Source organism: Ovis canadensis, chromosome 17 (assembly GCF_042477335.2).
Source record: "Ovis canadensis isolate MfBH-ARS-UI-01 breed Bighorn chromosome 17, ARS-UI_OviCan_v2, whole genome shotgun sequence".
Lineage (NCBI taxonomy): Eukaryota > Metazoa > Chordata > Mammalia > Artiodactyla > Bovidae > Ovis > Ovis canadensis.
This window is the reverse complement of record NC_091261.1, coordinates 12,302,887-12,327,486: the sequence shown is the minus strand read 5'-3', so window position 1 is coordinate 12,327,486 and position 24,600 is coordinate 12,302,887. Positions and strand designations below refer to the sequence as shown.

The 24,600-nt window shown below is 37.4% G+C and overlaps 1 protein-coding gene and 1 long non-coding RNA gene across 16 annotated transcripts in view; one reads left to right on the top strand and one right to left on the bottom strand.

The window, feature by feature from the left end:
• The window catches only part of MAP9 (microtubule associated protein 9), a 59,428-nt gene extending 38,040 nt beyond the window's left edge, over window positions 1–21,388 (bottom strand). For 4 of the 14 annotated variants that reach the window (XM_069556620.1, XM_069556618.1, XM_069556623.1 and 1 more), the window contains exons 1-7: window positions 21,068–21,388; window positions 19,987–20,132; window positions 19,174–19,258; window positions 17,803–18,120; window positions 9,981–10,210; window positions 4,107–4,200; window positions 2,171–2,409 (exon numbers count right to left, since the gene is read on the bottom strand). In XM_069556620.1, the coding sequence (XP_069412721.1) occupies window positions 2,171–2,409; window positions 4,107–4,200; window positions 9,981–10,210; window positions 17,803–18,120; window positions 19,174–19,258; window positions 19,987–20,061 (1,041 nt within the window). In that variant the 5' untranslated portion in view covers window positions 20,062–20,132; window positions 21,068–21,388. Of the gene's footprint in view, window positions 1–2,170; window positions 2,413–4,106; window positions 4,201–9,980; window positions 10,211–17,802; window positions 18,121–19,173; window positions 19,259–19,986; window positions 20,133–20,272; window positions 20,328–21,067 lie in introns of all 14 variants that reach the window. The other 10 variants (XM_069556619.1, XM_069556617.1, XM_069556621.1 and 7 more) reach the window with 5 other exon arrangements.
• LOC138422137 (uncharacterized) overlaps window positions 21,337–24,600 on the top strand; it is a 60,145-nt gene continuing 56,881 nt past the window's right edge. For both annotated transcript variants that reach the window (XR_011249753.1, XR_011249754.1), the window contains exon 1: window positions 21,337–22,178. This is a non-coding gene — a long non-coding RNA (uncharacterized lncRNA). The remainder of the gene's footprint in view (window positions 22,179–24,600) is intronic.

Below are 24,600 nucleotides of genomic sequence, written 5' to 3'. Positions count from 1 at the left end.
AGGGTGTAATGGCAGTGACAGAGTGGAGGTGAGGAGCTACTTTAATGCAGGTGATCAGGGAAGGGCCCCTGAGGACATGACATCAGAGCTCAGACAGATGATGGATAGAAAAGGGCCATGTGACACTCTGTGGAGACCTTGATAGCTGTGAGAAGCAGAAGCCAGTGAAAGACGCTGAGACACAGTGAGCGAAAGAACCATGAGAGATCTCCAGGCAGTGGCGAGAAGCCTGCATTTTATTCCATGATGAGAGTCCAGCGAAGAGACCTTAGGGGGAATTACTTATTCAGACTTAAAGTCACTTGGTAACAAATAAGGATAAAGCCAAAGATTCAATCAAAAGAAACATGTTATAATCTTACTTGCTATATATAAATCACCTGTTCTAATTTAGAATTACCTCTGTTATACATTTCTTTTTTTTTTTTTATTGTTTTTGTATATTTAAAGTTTATTTAGATATACGTACATATTTTTATCATTAATACCTATTTCTGTTGCTCTTCATCCCTTCCTCTATTTCTTTCTCTTAATCTTTTTTTTTTAATTTAATGAACTTTCTTTTTTTTTTTTTTTTTAGTCTCTCCAATACTTGTTATTTTGCATTTTATTTTTTTTTTTTAATTTTTAGTTTTTTATTTTTTAAATTTTAAAATCTTTAATTCTTACATGCATTCCCAAACATGAACCCCCCTCCCACCTCCCTCCCCAGAACATCTTTCTGGGTCATCCCCATGCACCAGCCCCAAGCATGTTGCATCCTGCGTCAGACATAGACTGGCGATTCAATTCACATGATAGTATACATGTTAGAATGTCATTCTCCCAAATCATCCCACCCTCTCCCCCTCCCTCTGAGTCCAAAAGTCCATTATACACATCTGTGTCTCTTTCCCTGTCTTGCATACAGGGTCATCATTGCCATCTTCCTAAATTCCATATATATGTGTTAGTATACTGTATTGGTGTTTTTCTTTCTGGCTTACTTCACTCTGTATAATTGGCTCCAGTTTCATCCATCTCATCAGAACTGATTCAAATATACATTTCTAAAACCCCATCTTTAAATTCCAGAATACCATTCTTCCTTTTAAGGAATGACTTTTCTACTTTCCACAGACAGATGGGTGCTAGCACTAACATGAGAGCACAGATGTAAACACACCCCTAACTTGGCATTAGTGTTTTTCCTATGGAAATATACCTGCTATATGGCTTAATGAACCTTCTCCTTAAAATGTAATAAAAATCTAATAGCCTGTATTATAAAAGTCCTGTTTGACCACAAGTTTTCAGATAACTGTTATTTTCCCCAATAGTAAATTTAGATATCTACCAGTTAATTGCAGGAAAAACTGGAAAAAGAAAACTCAGGAAAATAGACACTAAAAATGCTCCACCATAAATTTTAACAGTATAGTACTCTAGTGTAATATAGTATATTGCTGTTTGTTGTTCAATTCTTTGCGACCCCATGGACTGTAGGCTCCTTTGTTCATGGGATTTCACAGGCAAAAATACTGAAGTGGGTTGCCATTCCCTTCTCCAGGGGATCTTCCCAACCCAGGGACGAACCCGTGTTCCCTGCATTGGCAGGCAGATTCTTTACCTCTAAGTCACCAAGGCCGCCTGCAGTATTGCATAGGGACAAGTAATCCTACATATCACAAATCTGGTTCTCAAGGTAATGATAATAATATTCTTGATAATGACCCTGTCCTTCCATTTAAATAGGTATGGATGCTGATAAATATTTCTTAAAAGATTTTTATTTTAAAATTTTTTAAAGTATTTAAAGATGATATCCAAAGGAATACCTTTCACTAATTCCAAACCTTCAGAAATTATTCCATACAGCTATATTTTTATAATGTGAAGACCTATAGAAATCTACCCACTTCTGGGTATGTATTTCTGAAACATTTAAAAGAATATTATGATCATATGCCTCTGAGAATTTTCAAGAAATGTTGGGCTTTGCTGTATTCACTCCAACACGTCTCTGAAGTGAAAATTCCAGAGTAAGGACCACATGGCAGTATGATATCACTGTCAGAAGATGAGTCTCACACAGACAATTCAGAAGTGCCTAACATGGCAGATAAAACATTTAAGAGTCCTATGTGGAGTTTTAAGGTATAGTATAGAAGGCATAATTTTATATAAATACCTTTGAAGACTCAGTACATAAGATACTCTGAAGTTGCAGTAGTGGTGGATCTTCAGCTGTTAAGTCATCATTCATAATCAGTTCAGCTTTCTCCTTTTCTTCTTCAACCTCACCAACAGTCACTTGACTTTCCTTGGGTTTCTCAAGTGCAGTAGTAACAAAGTCTATCAAAAAGGAGTTCTTTTCATTTTCAGTTGATTTCAAGGAATTATGGTTTTCAGTGCGTTCTTCATTCTGATCTACTTTGTGATAAAGTAACAGAATTAAATCTCCCTTCTGAATTAATGAGGTGGATAACTGATTCATTTGCTTTCTGCTAAATGAAAACTGTCTTTGATGTATCTTGCAAAATAGAAATGGAGAAAACAACCATATTCAACTTGAATAAACATTTTTCCAAAGTGATCTATAACAGAGAGAAAATGGCTACTAAACCTACTAAAGCATTTGGCACACCTTAGAAAAATATCATAAAGTAAACAGAATGGAATAACCATCCTGAAATATAGACACGTCACAAATGCTTGTATAAATCAAGGAAATGAGATAACAATATCTATTCTATTTAAAAGCCTGTGTTTCTTAGCTGGAACAAAAGGCGTAGATCTCTAAGCTACCACAGTTACTAGCAATGTAGTTGTGAAATTGTACAGATACAGAGAAAACCAAGAATCAATGCAATTCTAGAAGAGTCTACCACACAGAGAATAAAGTCATCTGCCAGAGTTTTACTCCCACTAAGATGCAGTGTTGCCTCTGATAACAAAAGGCAGGAAAGGAAGGCCTAATACTCACCATCTCAGTGCTCTAGGAACAGGCTTAGGCTCTGGCATGGAGGATTCAGTTTTGCTTTTGCAGAATTGCTTCTACTATTTTGATTCTATCACACTTTAGAATGTACAACAGAAAATCAGTGCTTTCTGTGCTGATCACCAACTTTCAGTTCTACCAGTACCTGGTCAAACCTATATCTTTACTGTCAAAGTCTTAATGCTGAGGCTTTCATTACAGCCATTTTTGGGGAACTCATTTTGAGGTAAGCTAGATATAATATCACCTTATAATTCCAATTATATGTTCATATTTGGACAGTACTCATGATTCAAAGTATCAATAATGTATTCTGCTAATCAATGTACTCAGTGAAAAGAACTGAAAAGAACAAGGACTTTGGAGCCAAAGATTCAAATTATGGCTCCATCACTGACCTTAGGTATGTTTCCCAATATCTTTGCACTTCAGTTTTTTTCATCTGTAAAATGATAAAAATTATACTACATAGTAAGCACTTAATAAATGTTAGTTATACACCCCAAGCTTAGAAACAGCAATGCCTTTATATGTCATAGGACTAAGGAAAGAAAGAATGTTAACTTATTCATACATCACACTTACTGTGTGTTAACTACGGTCCTGTTATATGTGCTTCACATGTATTAATTAATTTAATTCTCACAACCACTCTACTCTTATGCCCATTTTAAAGATCCATACATAGGGCCAGAAAGGTCAGCTACCTTCTCATGTGGTTGTACCCGGATTTAAGTCCACCTTAGTTTCAATTTAAAAGTCCACCTAACCATTATGCTGAGTGTTGGAGCAACAAATACATAACAATAGCTCACCCTGAGCGAATACTCTACTTGTGTCAAGAACTGAGTTAGTGGCTAAAATGCATAGTGTCACTTAATTTTCACAATAGCCTAATGAGTTTGATTATTATAACTTGGTGGAGTGAGGCGCTGAGAAATTAAGTTCTGCATCTATAATCACAAGGTTAGTAAACTGCATCATCGAGATTAAAACTCAGGCAAACACAAACATATATTGTTTCTGCAACTATGTGAAGTATTACTCCTTTGGCATACTTCTATGGCATTCTAAGCAATACAGAAATTCACAAATAAAATAAGGTAGGGTACTTTAATATAATCACCTGTAATGGAGGCTTTCTCCTCAGATCCTAGTGAAAAGGAATCTTTAAGATTTTCTTTAACAGATGATGATGGTATACTTGTTAACCGTGGATCCTATTTAAAGAAACTATGTAAGTTTAGTTCTCAAGATCTGTGGAGGGCAATAGCAGTATTAAGACTACTTCATAACTCTGAAATATGCATTATTAGTTTTCTACTGAAACACCATAAGGGTTAAGTCAAAGGAGGTTATAATATACTTTACTTTCACATTAAGAGCTATTTCAGTTCTTTAACTGAAACTTCTAAATCGATTTTTAGCAATTTTCAAAACTACTACTGCTCTAGAATCAAATTTCAGAAATACTTAAGTATTTGACATCTCTTCCTCTAAGTATATACTTTCTAAGAAAGCATAAAGATTATAGGTCAAAAACCCTTAGTTTGAAACAAATATTAATAGTTGTTCAAACAAAAGCAATTCATAAAACCAAGTCCATGTGTGTGTGTCTTGTTGATTCAGTCATGTCTGACTCTTTGTGACTCTATGAACTGTAGCTCACCAGGCTCCTCTGTCCATGGGATTCTCCAGGCAAGAATATTGGAGTGGGTTGCCATTTCCTCCTCCAGGGAATCTTCCCGACCCAGGGATAGAACTCTTATCTCTTTTATCTCCTGTCTTGCCAGGCGGGTTCTTTGCCACTAATGCCACCTGGGAAGCCCAAAAACCAAGTAGCTACTTCCAAATATTTTAGATTAAAAAGTACATAGATTTCATGCACTTCAGTTTTCCTCAAAATTACTATATCTGAAATAAAATAATTATATATGAAATGAAGTAATTATATTTGTGCTCCTATATTAAACATCTCTTTATAGGATAATACTCTAGTCTAAGGGTGATGATACTATAAGAAGTTTTTTTGTATAAAGTTTCTTTGTTGTAAACAAATTTTTGTTGTATAAAATTTTTTATTTTTTTCCCATATATTTAATGTCAAAAGCAATAGAGAGAAACCATCTGGGAAGATGGCAGAAGTACTAAAACACCAGAGTCTACCCTAAGAGATGAAGCTTTACTCAAGGAGATTTGCAAGTTAGTAGCTTTTCTCCTGAGAAAACTTCCCCAACTGTGTAGCTCAAGTAGTAGGAGGCTGCAATCCTACCAGACTTGCCTGAGGAGTCAGAGAATAGAGTTTAGGAATAGATGATCAGCCAATAAATTTGGAGAAGAGCTGCAGAGGGCAAGAACCCCAAAATCTGCATATAAAATCCACCTCAAACCCTTGGCTCAACTATGCATGGCATGCTAAGGACCTCAGAAGGCCCTGTAAAATTGTAGTAGCTAGAAAGTAAAAAAAAAAAAAAAAAAAAAAAGCAGAAGTTTTAGTCAATGTCCATGGCAACGGAGAAAGAGTTGGAAATTTGAGTCTGGCCATAAAGTAAGTATGATAGAACACATGTTCAGAGAAACATAATAGAATCTAAATTATCCACAACTTATCGTCCATAATATTCAGTATTCAATCAAAAAATTAAGTAACAGAAAATAATGACTTATATTATGAATACAAACAACGAAAACAGTCTATAGTAACCAACCCAGCGATGACCCAGATTTTGCAATTGGCAAACAAGAACTTTAAAGTAGGTTTCATAAATATCTTCAAGCATTTAGGAGGAAAAATACATACACAGTGGTGGAACAGATGGGTATCTTGTTATTAGACACAGAAAATAAAAAAAAAAAGGAAATTCCAGAGTTGAATAGTACTGAAATTTAAAAAAAAAAATTACTGGATAGACTTAACAGCAGATCAGATATGGTAGAAAAAAGCAGTGAACTCAAAGTCTCTGAAGACAGAAACTGAAGAAAACAAAGGGTAAAAAGACTGCAGAAACATGAACATGAAAGATCAGTGAGACATATTAGAAATTTCAGTGCACTAGAGTACAAACAAAAGAAAGAAAAATGAAACAGAAAAAAAAATCAACTTTCCATTTTCATGGAAAATATCAGTTTACAGATCCTGAAACCTCAACGAAACCCAAGCAAGATAAATATAAAGAAAAACTACACCTAGGTACCTTGTAGTCAAATTATTGTAATTCAAAGAAAAAAGATGAAGTTTTGAAAAAAAAAAGTCCTGAAAGCCGTCAGAAAAAAACTCAAAATGTTATATAATGAGTACAAGATAAATTTCTGCTGATTTTCTAACAGAAATCATAGAGTTCAGGAACAATGGAAACCTATAAAGAGCTGGAGGTAGCAGAAGAGAACTGTCAGCCAAGTACATATTCAGCTAAGTCATCCTTCAAAAATGAAGATGAAGTGAATTTTTCTAGATAAGTAAAGATTGAGCAAACCTGTCACTGGCAAATCTATATTACAAGGAAAATAAAAATAAGTTCTTAATATTGAAGGGAAATAACATTAGAAGGAATATGAATCTAAAGGAAGAAATGAGGATCCTTAGAAATGGTATATAAGCCTAAGAAAACTACAAATGTTTATTCTAGTTTATTCTACTCTTTCAGTTCTTTAAAAGTCTAAGACTAAAAGTTTAAAATCATTCACCATAAAATAACCATTTGACCAAAAAAGAGATCACAAGGAAAATTAGAAAACATATTTAAAGGAATGATAATGAAATGAAAGTGAAGTTGCTCAGTTGTGTCTGACTCTTTGCAACCCCATGGATGGAGTAGCAGGCTACTCTGTCAACAGTACTGGAGTGGGCTGCCATTTCCTTCTCCAGGGCATCTTCCCAACTCAGGGACTGAACCTGGGTCTCCTGCATTATAGGCAGATGCTTTTATCATCTGAGCCACCAGGGAAGTCTGATAATGAAAATAAATGTCATCAAAAATGGGTGCTGTTAATCAAGCATTAGAGGAAAATTCATAGTTTTTAAAAGTTTTGATAGAAAGAATAAAAAGCTTAAAATGAAGGTACACATTTTCTAACTTAAAGATAAGCAAATTAAACCCAAAGAAAATAAAAGAAAGAAATAATAAAGAATAAAAATCAGTGAAACTGGAAACAAACAATAGAGAAAACTAACAGTCAACATTGATTCTTAGAAAAGTTTTAACAAAACTGGGCAATGCCTATCAACATTTAACAAAAAAGACAGAAAACACAAACTATACATTAGAGATGGAAGATAGAATATCATAATAATTTTATTGCTACCAAAAGCATAAGGGAATATCACAAACAACTTTATAAATACAGCATCTCAGAAAAAGTCAAATTTCTAAATAGACAAAAATTACTAAACTGATGCAGTATCAAATCTGAATACCAAAGTTCCTATTCAAAAAAGGAAAAAAATAAAATTTAGTATCAAAGACCTCGCCACAAAGAAAATTCTAGGCCCATTTAATTTTGCTGGTGAAGTCTCCCAATTATGGGAAGAATGATACCAAATTTTTGGTTTCATACCAAATTTTAGAAAACAAAGAAAGAGACACTCCCCAATTCATATGATACCCATGCCTGACAATAACATTATAAGGAAAATATTATAGTCTGCCTCCATAAATACAGACACAGAAGTCTTAACAAAACATTAAGAAAATCTCACACTAAAATAAGCTACTATAATCGACCAGATTTTACCCCAGGAATACTGAGTTAATTTAACAGAAAAGTATAGATACATAATTATCATGACATTCCATCTTCCATCACTAATGGATTGCTCCAAAATCACTGCAGATGGTGACTGCAGCTGTGAAATTAAAAAGCGCTTACTCCTTGGAAGGAAAGTTATGACCAACCTAGATAGCATATTGAAAAGCAGAGACATTACTTTGCCAACAAAGGTTCGTCTAGTCAAGGCTATGGTTTTTCCTGTGGTCATGTATGGATGTGAGAATTGGACTGTGAAGAAAGCTGAGCGCTGAAGAATTGATGCTTTTGAACTGTGGTGTTGGAGAAGACTCTTGAGAGTCCCTTGGACTGCAAGGAGATCCAACCAGTCCATTCTAAAGGAGATCAGCCCTGGGATTCTTTGGAAGGAATGATGCTAAAGCTGAAACTCCAGTACTTTGGCCATCTCATGTGAAGGGTTGACTCATTTGAAAAGACTCTGATGCTGGGAGAGATAGGGGGCAGGAGGAAAAGGGGACAACAGAGGATGAGATGGCTAGATGGCATCACTGAGTTGATGGACGTGAGTCTGAGTGAACTCCGGGAGACGGTGATGGACAGGAAGGCCTGGCGTGCTGCGATTCATGGGGTCGCAAAGAGTCAGACACGACTGAGTGACTGACCTGAACTGAACTGAAGTATAGGAAAAACAGCCCCAAAGGGAATAAGAATCATGAACATTGTTGTTATTAAGTGGTGGGATTATGAGTAGATATTTTTCAATTAAACTTTCTGTCATTATATAATGTTACTTTAAAAACTTTAAGAATACTTTTTTCTTTAATCAAGGGACATAACATGCATCATAAAGAGGATTTAGTTAGGCATCACTACCAGTCTGAATAATGTACCTCAAGATTCATGTCTATCCTGAATCTCAGATGGAATTAATTAAAATGAGGATATACTAGACTAAGGTGGACCCTAAGTCAAATGACTGGTGCCTCTTTTCAGAAGAAAGTGAGGGGAGACACAGAGACCAAGGGGAAAAGGCCATGTGATGACAGAGACAGGGATTAGAGAGATGCAGCTGACAGCCAAGGCCCACGAAAGATTTCTGACAACCACCAGAAGCTGGAAGAAGCAAGGAAGGATTTCTTTCTAGAGCCTTCAGAGAGAGTATGACCCTACCCACACTTCAATTTTGGACTTCTGACCTCCAGAACTGAAAAAACTTCTGTTGTTTTAAGTCTAATTTGTGGCACTTGTAACAGCTAGTGTGAACTACCATAACATCCACTCAGTCAGATGATCTTATTCAATATACAATAACTGTTTGGCTTTGATAAGCCCATCTCTTCTCCAGATTTTTATAACAAATTAGGACATAGCACACTGAAGTTAGAGAGGCTTATATCAAATTGCCAGCTTTACTGATAAAGGTAACCTACAGGACAAGAGTGGAGTAAGAAGCCTACTGTAATCACACTTCTGGTCTGAACTGGAGAGATGCATTCATTTAGCTGTGATACAAAGGACTTCCTCTGTCTCCCTTTGTACCACCTCTCTTACTCACCTCTGAACCAGAGAGGAGTCAGAAGAAAGAAGCTTAGCCAGGTACTGTTTAGTTTTCTCTTATCTGCTTAAGCAGACTGTGGAGCTAGAATGTTCTTCCCATACTTATCCCTTCTGAAATGTGAGGTTGAAGTTTCCTAGCCATAGTGAAATTTAAATACAGGAGACCAAGTGTTCTTCCCTAACGACAGTACACAGTAAACTCCTGATGAACTCCTGAAGGATCATATCTACTCCCATTGCGGTATCCCACAAAAGATAGGACACTGCTGTGAACACTCAATATGCATTTGTTGAGTGACTAAAACCAAATGACTAAAATGACACTGGCCGTAAATTATACAATTAAAATACGTGTAAATATATACTTGCAATTAAAGTGTTGCAAAGATTCAAAAGGACTGCACTGTTTTTTCACATTTAACATTCTCTGATATTGGATGCATCTTATAATGACTGGCATGTTATAGCTTAATTAGCAGTTTTTTTCCTTCTTAGCAGTACACAAAATAATTCTGCATCTTTGCTCTATCTTACAATGCAGTTTTAGACCCAATAGAATATATTCTAAAAATTAAAGTTCCTTGTCATTTGCTGAAGAAAACATGTAAAACACACACACACACACACACACACACATGCATGTACACAAATATTCTCTTTCTCTTATAATCAGATGCAAAAACCTGAACTCAAAACACAATTCAGCAACAGTGCTAACCTCAGGATCAAGGTTTTCAGAGAATGCATTCTTCTCAGCTTCTGGCTGTCTGTCATTCAGCCTTGGGAGGAACGAAGGTGTGGAATGTGCCTCTAAATCTTCGTGTGGGACAGTTTCTCTATTGTCTCCTAGGCTATCTTTCTTCTCCCCATGGCTGTGCTTTTTCAACATGCTCCTGGGTCGAGGTGAAGGCTTAAATTGGCTGTCTGCTTCAAGGCTGCTGTTATTTTCTGCAGAAAAATAGAATGCTTTCATACATTTAATACAGTAAAAAATACATATATTTTTAAGATGGTCATGGCTTCTCCTACACCCCATGTGCCACCAAACTTCCCTCCTGTTTCCAAGCACCTTGCCACTCCGTCCTGCAGAAGAAGCCCACACCCTTCTCTATAAGGAACTCCAGAAAGTAAAAATATGTAATAGTTCACAATCAAAAAAAAATTTTTTTTAATGGCTGCCATTCTGAAAGTAACCAATATACTTCACTCTTGTGAGTAGTTAACTATTCTACTTTATCAACTCTCATAGTATTAACAATTTTTTACTCTGTGGGAGAGTGAGAGGGCGGGATGATTTGGGAGAATGGCATTGAAACATGTATAATATCATATAAGAAATGAATCGCCAGTCTAGGTTCGATGCAGGATACAGGATGCTTGGGACTGGTGCACTGGGATAACCCAGAGGGATGGTATGGGGAGGGAGGTGGGAGGGGGGTTCAAGAGTGGGAATTTATGTACACTCGTGGCAGATTCACGTTGATATATGGCAAAACCAATACAGTATTGTAAAGTTAAAAAAAATGAATTAAAAAAATAAAAATAAATTATAGATGACATTAAAAAAAAAACAATTTTTTAAAACAAACAGAACCATGTCTTGATTTCAGCATTTATAAAATGAGGCAGTTCAGCCATCAAACCTTTACTGAGTGTCTGCCACCAGGCCCTGTCCACATCACTCACATAAACAGATCTCAGAAAAAAGACACTGGCAATGGCCCTGTCCTAGGATTTTAGAGGTTGGGGAGGGAGATGACTGTAAACAAATAAAATTATAAAACAAAGGTAAGTGCTGTAACAAGCATGAAGATGATGTCGATACAGGGGTAGAAGAGCCAGTGTCCCTGGAAAAAGGAATGGAGAACTCGACAACTTGTGAGCTGCTGTTCTCTGAGTCCATAAAACCTCTCCAGCAGTTATTAAAATTTCTCAGTTACTATTTCCACTACTTTTAAGTTTAAAACAACAATCTAATGCTGGTATACTTCTAGCCCTCAGAACATGATATACAGGTATTTTACATGAACTTTTCCCTAAATTTCACCTTTTATATATATACATTTCTCCACTGTCCTACCAATGTATTCTTCTGACAAAGCTGCAAAATTGAATACCTTTCTTTTTATTGGTAAGTGGGGTTATAAATCCTGCTAGAAGATTCTAGAGTCAGACCTAATTGGAACCACTATAAATGTTTAACTGCCAATTTTAGGTATGTCCTAAATTCTGGTCAAATGTCCAATTAAAAATCCAAGAGTTATCCTATATTCCTCCCTCAAAATCCAAAGCGTCATGATATCCTATTGACTCTACCTCTAAATATCTCTCATTTATCCCACTTTCTGCAACCCCACTGTCAGTTCCTTATCCAGTCTTGCCTAGATTACTGCCTCAGCAATGTTTATAAAACACAAATCAGATCACACCACCCCTCTCCACAAAATTCTTCAGTGGCTCCCCATCATCCAGTCCTGCAAGTTCATTGCCTCTGAACAATATAAAGGTTTCAGTCTTGTCCCTGGCTAGCTGTGCTGCCTCGTCGCTGGCACACTCCCTTGGTAATCTGTCCTGATATGCTGGGCTCGCTCTCCTTCTGCAGTTGGGCCACCTCTCTTGCCACCAAACTTTTACCCTAGTTCTTCCTTTGCCTAGGATGTCCACTTCTGGCTTCTCCTGACAAATGCCTGCTTGTCTTTGGAATCTCCATTTAAGCAGAATATCATATAAAGCTTGATAAAAGGTTTTGAGTCTTTTTTACTGTAATAACAACACTGAACAGGAGATCCATTTTCTTAACAAAATTTTAATTGCAGAATACAGTATTATTACCTAAAGGCACAAAGCCATACAGCAGAACTCTAGAACTTGTTCACCTTGCTAACTGAAACTTTACACCTTTTGACCAGCAATTTCCTTTTCCCTCTCCCTCTAGCCACTCACAACTACCATTCTTACATTGAAATCTTAACCCCAAAAGTGATATATTAGGAAGTAAGACCTTTGGGAGGTGATTATGTCATACAGGCAGACCTTCATGAATGGAATTAGTGGCCTAAAAATAATGTTCTAGAAAGTTCCCTTGCCCTTTCCACCATGTAAAGCTACAATGGGAAGCCTGCAACGTGGAAAAGGACCCTAACCAACCCTATGAGCCCTGTGACCTCAGACTTTCGTCCTCCAGAACTGTGAGAAACAGATTTTTGTCGGTTATAATTCACCCAGTTTGAAGTTTCTGGTTGTGCTGTTCTGCTAAGCTACTTCAGTCAGGTTTGACTCTTGATGAATCCATGGACTGTAGCCCACCAGGCTCCACAGTCCTTGGGATTTTCCTGGCAAGAATACTGGAATGGGTTGCCATTTCCTCCTCCAGGGGATCCTCCCAACCCAGGGACTGAACCTGCATCTCCTGCATTGTCAGGTGGGTTCTTTACCACTAGTGCCATCCGGGAAGCCCCAGTAGTATTTGGGAAGTATTTGATTACAGCAGCCCAAATGAGTAAGACAGTCTTGGAGGACTGGTACCACATCTCTAACGCTGCAGTCACAGTTACCTTCACAGTGCTTGTAACAGGGAGACATATCATACAAACAACAAATATGTGTGGATAAATAAAATGATCTGCCTAGGAACAAACGCTGAATAATAAAGTGAATAGTGAAAGCATTTATAGCATGCTTAATTTATGCCAGATTGCTCTAAACCCTTCAGATACATAAACTCATTTAATTGCCTCAAACTCCTTGCAGTGGTTCAACTATTGGCCCCTTTTACAGATAAATAAAATGAGGAACAAAGAGCTCATGTGCCTATGGTATTAAACTCTAGTTTGTGGAATTAAAGCAGGAGTACCCTGGCTCCAATGCTAATGGAGTCAAGGTGTTCCTGCTTTAAAGTTAAAACAAAAACAGCATACCTTGTAAAAATTACTTTCTACAATCACTATCAATGTGACCATTACCTGATAAAGTGAAAGAGTTTGATTATTGTACTTTTTACAGCAGAAAATTTAAGTCTGAATTTGGCAATAAGGAGTTCATGATTTGAGCCACAGTCAGCTCCCGGTCTTGTTCTTGCTGATTGTATAGAGCTTCTCCATCTTTGGCTGCAAAGAATATAATCAGTTCAGTTTGGGTATCGACCATCTGGTGATGTCCATGTATAGAGTCTTCTCTTGGAAGAGGGTGTTTGCTATGACCAGTGTGTTCTCTTGGCAAAACTCTATTAGCCCTTGCCCTGCTTCATTTTGTACTCCAAAGGCAAATTTGCCCATTAATCCAGTTAGCTCTTGACTTCCTACTTTTGCATTCCAGTCCCCTATAATGAAGAGGACATCTTTTTTGGGTGTTAGTTCTAAAAGGTCTTGTAGGTCTTCATAGAACCATTCAACTTCAGCTTCTTCAGCATTACTGTTTGGGGCACAGACTTGGATTACTGAGATATTGAATGGTTTGCCTTGGAAATGAACAGAGATCATTCTGTCATTTTTGAGGCTGCATCCAAGTACTACATTTTGGACTCTTTAGTTGACTATGATGGCTACTTCATTTCTTCTAAGGGATTCTTGCCCACAGTAGTAGATATAATGGTCATTTAAATTAAATTTGCTCAATCCAGTTCATTTTAGTTCACTGATTCCTAAAATGTCAGTGTTCACTCTTGCCATCTCCTGTTTGACCACTTCAAATTTGCCTTGATTCATGGACCGAACATTTCAGGTTCCTATGCAATATTGCTCTTTACAACATTGGACTTTACTTCCATCACCCATCATATCCACAACTGGGTGTTGTTTTCATTTTGACTCCGTCTCTTCATTCTTTCTGGAGTTATTTCTCCACTGATCTCCAGTAGCATACTGGGCACCTACCAACCTGGGGAGTTCATCTTTCAGTGTCCTATCGTTTTGCCTTTTCATACTGTTCATGGGGTTCTCAAGGCAAGAATAGTGAAGTGATTTGCCATTCCCCTCTCCAGTGGACCACATTTGGTCAGAACTCTCCACCATGACCTGTCTATCTTGGTTGCCCCTACAAGGCATAGCTTATAGTTTCATTGAGCTAGACAGGCTGTGGTTCATGTGATCAGTTTGGTTAGTTTTCTGTTACTGTGGTTTTCATTCTGTCTGTCTTCTGATGGAGAAAGATAAGAGGCTTGTGGAAGCTTCCTGATGGGAGAGACTGACTGAGGGGGAAACTGGGTCTTGTCGGGAGCTGGTGATCAACAGGGAAGCCTGGCATGCTGCAGTCCATGGGGTGGCAAACAGTTGGACATGACTAAGTGACTGAACTGAACAGTAGACAAGCGAGAACAAAGGAAACTTTCAGGTTCTAATATTTTTATAAAGCATTAAATGATATTCAGCAATATCTCATGATATTAAAAATATTAAGTTCCAAACATGATAAAGAAAAAGTCTAAAAATTTAGATAGAGCTAAACTTGTAAACCATATTACTTCTTTAATGAATAAATTATTCATTTATATATTTCTTCTTTAATGAATAAATTATTCATTTATATATTCAAATATTTAAAGAATTCTACATGCCAGGCACTAACCAGCAGACTCAACTTTTTCCTTCAACTTGAATAACCTTGGAATAATGATTTCAAATATTTTATACCAAAATTCCACTTCCAGAAGCATTAAGTTTTCAGAAAGAAAAAAAAAGTCTATACATTATCAAAATGTCTTGTTTCATTATCAAATGTAAATGATTACCTATTTCAGTAATTATTTTTATACTACATATACTGAATTGCAAATGGTTAATGATTGTTCAAAAATTCAGTATTGCACATTCATAATCCTGGGGCCATCTTGTGGTCAAAGTACAGTATTTCTCTATTCATTTTAATTTGTCACAGGTTTTAAAAAAGGTATTAAAATAGATGGATTATTGCTGATTATGTACCATAAAGTTTTAATTATATACTTATATCTATATCCAACTAAGTTTTAGCTTTTATAGTATGCTCACAGTTTCTTATTACCTAATGAAAACTTTTCAGAATCAGGACAAATAGGATAAACATAATCTATAAAAATAGTTTTTTAAATTCAACTAGGACTAGGGAATACTACATACTCTATCTTTCATAAAGATTCACGGTGCATATGTCTTTACTAATGGTTCCAAGAAGTTCTCTCATGAAGAAATTGGTTTAAAATTTCTATAACTGTGTTTTCCCCTTAATACAATGAACAAACTGTGGAAAATACTGGGGGAAATGGTGATGTATTGGATTATTCACTATTTGATTATGTTTCCCTTCTCTCCATTTTTTATCTTACTCAGCACACTGGCAAGGTACATTTTAGCAAGTAAATTCTGTTTCATTAGACCTTGTGCTTACACTTTTGTAGACGTTTATACTTTAGTGTGATGAGTGTGTGTTGTCATGTCTGACTCTTTGCAACCCCATGGGACTAGAGCCCACCTGCCAGGCTCCTCTGTCCACGGAACTTTCCAGGCAAGATACTGGAGTCCTCCTCCCGGAGGATCTCTCCGACCCAGGGATCAAACCCACCTCTCCTACATCTCCTGCATTGGCAAGTGGATTCTTTACCACTGTGCCACCTGGGTACCTTCTTCAAACAATTCTGTAGGAAGGGAAAGCATGGCTCCTCTCCCTCCTTATGAAGACAGTAAGGCTTACCCTATTGCTAAGGTCATACATAATTAACATATAGTGGCTTTTTCCCTAGTATCATTGCTGAGTCATATCTTCTCATTTGAAAGTGGATAGGATTGTCAGGGGTGGAAAAAGGAGTGGGTCCCTAATACATATCTGAAATAAAGCTTTGCCTGAGGTTATCAGTGCTATCTAATATATAAAGTATGAAAAGTATTTCATACCAGTATTGTATTTAATGATGATATAAAGGAAAGAGGTTTTTGTGAAGGTTAGTATCAACTCCTATTGTTTTCCATAAAATAGAAAAAGACTGGAAGACCCCAAATCCTTCACCTTCTATGCTGTTGTCCCTGCATGGCAGCCCAGGGAATCTCATGGCAGTTGGTGCCTGCTTCACTCCATCCCTGCTCCACTATGCCCAGGGCTCAGTAGAATTGTGGAGAAACTACTGTAATGGTCATACCAGGAACTTCCCCACAGAAAACTGAGTTTTAGTGGATTTTCCTGGGGAACAGAGAAACCAAATGGAGATTCTCTTAAGGAAAGTCTGGAGGCTTAAATGATAAGAGTAACAACACCTCTCTCCCCCACCCCCATTTCAAATATACAAATGTCACATGGATATTCTGGCAAATGGCTGCATGGAAATGATTCTTTAGGACTAGTCCCACTGCTGCTCTCTAACCCTAATGTCTGGAGTGTGACATGCATCAGAAAGGATTCCATTGTAGTTACACTGCTAAAAGCAAAATTGGAGCTCATATGTCTCAGTGAGGCTGGATGTGGACGCTCAAAGTTCTTCCACCTCCTGCATTCATTCAGTCTTGCATCTCTGCTGGTGCCTGATAAGAAGCCAAAGAACTTTCAGTCATCCACATCCAGCCTCGCTAAGGCCTATAAGCTCCAATTTTGTTTTTAGCGATGTAACTACAATGGAATCTTTTCTAATCAATCTCACACTCCAGACATTAGGGTTAGAGCAGCACTGGGGCAGTCATTTGCCAGAATATTTGTCTGACATTTGTATATTTGAAATGGGGGTTGGAGGACAGGAGGGAGAGGTGTTATTGCTCTTACTATTTAAGCCTCCAGACTTTCCTTAAAATTACAGCTTTCCTCTATGGTTCTGGGTTTCCCAGGTCCCACTAGTGGTAAAGAACCTGCCTGCCAATACAGGAGACATAAGAGACGTGGGTTCGACCCCTGGGTTGGGAAGATCTCCTGGAGGACGGCATGGCAACCCACGCAGTATTCTTGCCTGGAGAGTCACATGGACAGAGAAGCCTGGTGGGCTACAGCACACAGGGTCACAAAAAGTAGGACACAACTGAAGTGACTTACTACACACACACACACCCAACCTCTACACAGCCAGATCTCCAATATATGAGCATCCTTGGTGGTTCACACAATAAAGAATCTGCCTGTAATGCAGGAGACCTGGTTTCAATCCCTGGGTTAGGAAGATCCATTGGAGAAGGGACTGGCAACCCGCTCCAGTGTTCTTGCCCTGAGAATTCCATGGACAGAGGAGCCGGGCAGGCAACAGTCCATTGGGTCACAAAGAGTCAGACAGGACTGAGAGACAAACATTTTCACTTTCATTGTCTATACTTCTATTATTTTTATTTATATCTGTAAAATTGAAAAGTTAAGTCTTTTTTCTTAAATATTTATTAGCCTCTATGTAAAAATATTTTGTAATTATCTTAAAATAAATTTTCAAGAAATGCAATTACAGTAACCTAACAAATTACCTAAAGAAGTACTTTTGATCCACTCTAGTATTCTTGCCTGTAAAATCCCATGGACAGAGGAGCCTGGCGGGCTACAGTCCATGGGACTGCAAAGAGTCCAATACAACTTAGCGACTAAACCAAACCAAACCAACAAATTACCTGAAGATGTACTTTTGATTGGAAGAATTCTAGGTTTAGTTTCCATTTTAATTTTCTCTTTTTCAACTTCCTGTTGTTTACTTTGAGATTCAGGTAAGGGATTTACAATCATGCCTTCACCATTATCAAGTGCAATGTCATCATTTTTGATAGAGACTACTGGCTCATGTTTCCTCACATCATTGCTTGATTTCTTGGTTTTCAAAAAAGACAGTTTGGGAGAATTGTTTTCTTCATCATCTGATATGTGAAAATTATTCATTTTTTTCTTAACTGAATTTTCATCTACTGAGGTGTCAGAAAAATCACCTAAGGAAACTGAAAAATAGAAGAGAAAAATATTTTCAATAGTACATTTTAAAGCTTTAAAGGCTACATCAATCAAAAACATTACCTTAAAAACTAGATATGAATTTACAACTGTGAATAGATTTGGAACCCTAAGAAAACTCCTAACTTGGGCAGTCTAAAAATTAAAAATTTCAGTTTCATTTATTTAAAACATACTGAGTATGAATAGTGTATCAACTCAAGCACTGTGCTTGCTCCGAGAGAAGTCATTCAAAGGTTCTTCAAAACAACAATCAGTCACAGACATTTAGATTTTGGACCCTAAAACTTTTTTTTTTTTTCCAAAAACTTCATCATATAAAATCAAGAATATTTGTAAATGGAAGAAGTAGCTAACAATGTTTTTCCATTAAAATTTTGGAAATGCTATTCCATCCATACCAGAGTATTAGATTTTATTTTGAGAAGAATAATAAAGAATGCTAACTTAACTATACAGTAATGATTTAACTATTGTTCTGGTACCTTTTCCAGAGAACACCAAGAGTTATTCACTGAATATCAAAGAATAAAACACTGAATTTCAAGTTCAGAATTTTGCATGTTTATCTTGAAATGTGAAATGTTAATATCTTACATAACCAAAGAAACCAAATTAATCATACAGTACTGATATACTGGGTTTTTAAAACTGATTCCCTTTCACAGGCAAAACACCTTGATTTAGAAAAAGCATTATAAAAGTGATTCTGATGTACCCAAAGTTCAGTTTTATGGTCCCTAATTATTACCTCACTGTAGGTCTCATAGGGTTGGCCTTAAAGATGAACTCATCATCTCCACTCTAATTTACCACTGCAAGCAAATCTATACACATTCAGAAAAAGAACAAGGACAATCATACAACTTCTTGAAAATTAAGAGTGACTTTATTCATTAAAAAGCTGGAGACCTAAAACCAGTGAATTCACTGGTATTATTTTAGAATGGTGATTTCTGTTTTGTTTTGTTTTCAGATTTGGGCTATACATAATTAAGGAAGCAAAAAGAAGACATTTCTTTTCTCATGTTCTCACATACCAGTCTCATCACTGTCAAAGTCATCTGAGTATTCAGAACTTCTCTGTCTGGCTGAGCGAGCTGTAATTGCTTTTATTAGCTCATCCTGAAATGAGATAATTAAAATCAGTCTCCACCCAAATGCGTACTCTCATATGTAGAACTAATATTTAAACAAATAATGCTTGATTAATAACTGCTTTAAAACTCAGATTTCATTCATCTAACAAATATTTACTGAAACCCTACTTTATGCCATGCACCCAAACTCTAAGAGGCAACACAGAACATCACAGACGACCTCTTTTTTCATGGAACTTACAGTTAAACAAGACAGACAACACCAAGAAAATTAATTGAGGGACTCTATCTGGACCAGGTTCATTATAAACTGATATTTTGGAAGAAACTGGTATTCTTTATGATCTTTTGTTTCAGCATATTGCTATTAACAGATGTAATCAATACCATAAATTGAGACGTTCAGTTCAAAATTATAGCAACTGGACAGAGAAAACTTATATGTTATTGTGTTAAACCAGAAAAAAAAAATAACAATCTTTATATGAAAATGGCAATTAGAAGCTGCTATTTAACTTTCACAAGCGAATTTAACTTTTAATATAGTAAGAACCTAGTATTTAGTTTAGTAGTCTTAAAGCCACACAGAAGAGCTGGTAATACTAGAGCCCAAATACAATCATCTGCAAAGTCTCAAAAGAAACATAGGATTTACTCATGCTCTATATAGGACTGCTCTAGGATTATTTTCAAGTCCAATATTCCTAATACAGGAATTACCTTGTAAAATCATTCAAAATAAAAATACTTTACCTGGAAAGTAGTTCTTTTGGTGACTTTTGGACTCTTTGTATATGCCAAAGTTGTGCTAAAAACTTCATCAGACATAGTGTGTTTTAATTCTTGACCTTTATAAAGTGGCTAACAAATGATAGGAATAATTCAACCTCTGACGTTGGCTGAAACACACAAAAAACAAGTCAGACATTTTTGCATGCTTGAGAATTTGTATTATTACATTTAATGCTTCCTTGACCACCAGAAAGTGAAGTTGCTCAGTCGTGTCCGACTCTTTGCCACCCCATGGACTGTAGCCTACCATGCTCCTCCGTCCATGGGATTTTCCAGGCAAGAGAACTGGAGTGGGTTGCCATCTGACCATCAGAAAAGCCAAACAAAAACAAGAAAAGCATCATTGAGCTGCATGTTCACTTCAACAGAGTTCTTGAAAATAAATGGCAAATTCTAACAACAAACTGGTTTTCAAAGAGAAAAGAAAATTCAAACTTAAGTTATCTTAAAGTAGTTTTACAATTATTTTATTATTCTAAATAAGTTTTACAATTATTGCACTCACTCGAGTAATGAGCGCAATGGCTTGTTGCCAATTAAAATAGAAACTTTTCTACCTCTCTTCCATTCAAGAGTATAATATTGCCTACAAAAGAGGCAATACTTATTTAAAAGTATTTAAAAGGCTACTTTTATTTTAAAAATGAAAAGTCTACATTTATTTAAAAGCTATACTTATTTAAAAGAAGATTACTGTCAGCATAAAGGATCATCTAAAATATCATTAAAATTTTTTTTTCTTTCACTCTACCTTTTCACAAAAATGTTAACACAATTAGATAAAACAAGATGAAGCTTTACAAAATCAGTGTCAAATGGTCCCGTGAAGGTTTCCAGTTGCTCCAGGAAGAGACTGCCGGCCGTCTCGCTGCCCTCCGCAGCGCGCGGGGACTGCTCTGGCCCAGCAAGGTGGCGCCCTGTGCCTAACCCCTCGGCCCATCGCGGCCGACCCAGCAGCCGCCACTAGCCAGGCCAGGGCACAGCAGAGCGCGGCTCTGGCCCCAGTTCTCCGCGACCCGCAAGTCCCTCCTTCTGTACTCACCTGACTTGCCTGCTGAGGGCAGCCCGCGACCCGAGAACCCAGCGGCTGGCCCCTCTCCCCGGCCTGCGCCTGGCTGCTTTCAGAGGCCTGGCTTCTTAGGAAGCGTGGAGGCGGGACTAAGAACGGAGGTGGGGGGCGGTTGCTAGGATACAGGATCGCTGGGAGGAAGTGACTTCTCCCGCCCCGGGCCTCGGGTACCTAACACCGCCTTGCAGCCCTACGTGTCACTGAGGCGACCGCCCAGAGGAAGGAAATGACGTCAGCCCTCTGGGTCTGGGGAGAAGGGTGTTTTACCTGTCGCCTGTGCCTCAGCCGTTACCCAGGAGACGGGACCCGTCCGGCTGCCTGAGAGTTGGCGCCTGCGCACTGAGAGTTGGCGCCTGCCAGCGGCATGAGGGGTTTCATCAGCGCAAAGCATATCCGTTGTTTTGCCGAGGTTGTCACAGATACGAAGTTCTGTGAATCGGAGTAGTGTACTGACGGACTAATGCTCTGACAGATGGGACAGAAAGGCAAGATAATGACTCTTGCAGGCTCAGGAGTCAAAGGGCACATTTGAATCCTGGCGCACCGTTCTCTGTCCATGTGATGTCCTGCAAGTTAAGGTCTGTATACCCTAGTTTCCTCTTCTGTATTTAAAAAAGAAAAAAAAAAAAAAGGAAGTATAATATTAATAGTAACCTTAATAGCCATAAAGAAAGCTGAGCGCCAAAGAATTGATGCTTTTGAACTGTGGTGTTGGAGAAGACTTTTGAGAGTCCCTTGAACTGCAAGGGGATCCAGCCAGTCCATCCTAAAGGAAATCAGTCCTGAATATTCATTTGAAGGAATGATGTCGAAGCTGAAGCTCCAATACTTTGGCCATCCGACGCGAAGAACTGACTCATTGGAAAAGACCTTGATGCTGGGAAAGATTGAGGGCAGGCGGAGAAGGGGACGACAGAGGATGAGATGGTTGGATGGCATCAACGACTCGATGGACATGAGTTTGAGCAAGCTGCTGGGTATTGGTGATGGACAGGGAAGCCTGCCGTGCTCCCGTGCATGGGGTAGCAAAGAGTCCGAGACGACTGAGTGACTGAACAGAGGTGAACTGGCTAATAGCGTTGCTGTGAGTATTGAACGAAATTATGCAGATGGAATACTTGAAAGGTTGCCTGGAATTGCATTCCATCAGTGTTAGATAACACTCTATGTAACTCAGCCACAAAGGGCCTGTACAGAAGTCATTCCTTGTCCACACAGCTTAAAACCCATTCCAAGTGTTTCTTTAATGTAAATGCTTTGGGTATGTACTCAGTGGATATTCTGGCTAAAATTAAATCAGTCAACAAAATAATCTAAGAAGACAGAGGACTGTGTGCTGATAAAGTAACCAAAAATAACAGCACTTAACTAGCATAGGTAATCCTTAACATAAGCAAAAGAAGCAAAAGAAAAAGACACTCCTTTAGAGACCTTAAAATAACAAGGATTTCTACTATTTTTTTTTAATTTAGAAGCTTAATCCTAATTGAATTGTCTGAATTTATTATTATTGACTAGTAATACTAATTAAATTGTTCTCAGTATTTTTCCCCCACCTCTGAATTTTTTTCACTTCTTCAAAAATTTATTTATAAAGAAATCACAGTGGATACAAGTTTAATAAATCAATATGCTGAAAAACTAAGTGTGCATACCAAGAAATACTAAATTTAGTTTTTTTTTAAAAGACAGTCCATGCTTTTAACAATCTGTGCAATGCAACTTTTTAAATGCAGTGTTCAGTTTATGGTCAACTTGTTTGAAAAAATTTAGTTTGATCAACATTTGCTTAACTTCGACGTTTTCAGGAAATTCTTTCTTAACTTTTTACTTTGTATTGGATTATAGCCGATTATCAATGTTCTGATAGTTTCAGGTGAACAGTTAAGGGACTCGGCTTCTCATATACATGTGTGTATTCTCCCCCAAACTCCCCTTCCATCCAAGCTGCTACATTACATTGAGCAGTGTTCCATGTGCTATACAGTAAGTAGGTTGTTGTTGATTATCTGTTTTAAATATAGCAGTGAGTACACGTCCACCCCAACTCACTAACTATCCCTTTCCTTCATGCTTTCCCCCCTACAACCATAAGATTGTTCTCTAAGCCTATGGGTGTCTTTCTGTTTTGTACATTGATCTGTATCATTTCTTTTCAGATTCCACATATAAGGGATGTCAGATGCTATTTTTCCTTCTCTGTCTGACTTACTTACACTTACTATGGCAATCTCTAGGCCCATGTTGCTGCAAATGGCATTGGTTTATTCTTTTTAATGGTTGATTAATATTCAATTGTATATATATATGTATACCATATCTTCTTTATCCATTCTAGGTTGCTTCCGTGTCTTGCTATTTTAACAGTGCTTCAATAAACATTGGGATGTCTGTATCCTTTCAGATCATGTTTTTCTCTAGATATATGCCCAGGAGTGGGATTGTGGGGCCCTGCATATGTCCATATGGTAACTCTATTTTTAGTTTTTTAAGGAACCTACATACTGTTCTCCATAGTGGCTATACCAATTTACATTCCCACTAACAGTGTAGGAGGGTTCCCTTCTCTCCACACCTCCTCCAGTATTTATTGTTTGTTCATTTTTTGGTGGTAGCCATTCTGGCTGTTATGAGGTGATATTTCATTGTAGTTTTGATTCATATTTCTCTAATAATTAGCAATGTTGAACATTTTCATTTTCATGTGCCTCTTGACCATCTGAACATCTCTTTGGAGAAATATCTATGTCTTCTGTTCTCTTATTGATTGGGTTGTTTGTTTTGATGCTGTTAGTATCATGAGTTTATCATGTCTGTAAATTTTGGAGACTAATCCTATGTTGGTCACATCATCTGCAAATATTTTCTCCCAATCAGTGGGTTGTCTTTTCATTTTGTTTGTTTCCTTTGCTGTGCAAAAGCTTTTGTGTTTAAGTAGGTCCCATTTGTCTTTGTTTTTATTTCCATTATTCTGGGACATGTATCAAAAAAAAATATTGCTGCAATTTATGTCAGAGAGTGTTCAGTTTTCCTCTAGGAGTTTTATAATGTGCAGTCTCATATTTAGATCTTTAATCCTTTTTGAACTTTCTAAAAAATATGGTATTAAAGAATTATCTAATTTAATTTTTTTATGTATAGCTGTACAGATTTCCCAGCACCATTTGTTGAAGAGACTGTCTTTCCAACACTGTATAATCTTGCCTTCTTTACCAAAGATTAATTGACCATAGGTCCATAGGTTTATTTCTGAGGTTTCTATCTTGTTCTATATCTTTATTTTTGTGCCTGTATCATACTGTTTAAATGACTATAGCTTTGCAATATGGTTTCAGTGTGTCTGCCCTGTGATGCCCTCTTGCAACACTTACCATCTTCCTTGGGTTTCTCTTACCTTGGCGTGGGGTATCTCTTCACGGCTGCTCCAGCAAAGCACAGCCACTGTTCCTTACCTTGCCAAGAGGTATCTTCTTACCGCAGCCATTCCTGACTTTCAACATGGGATA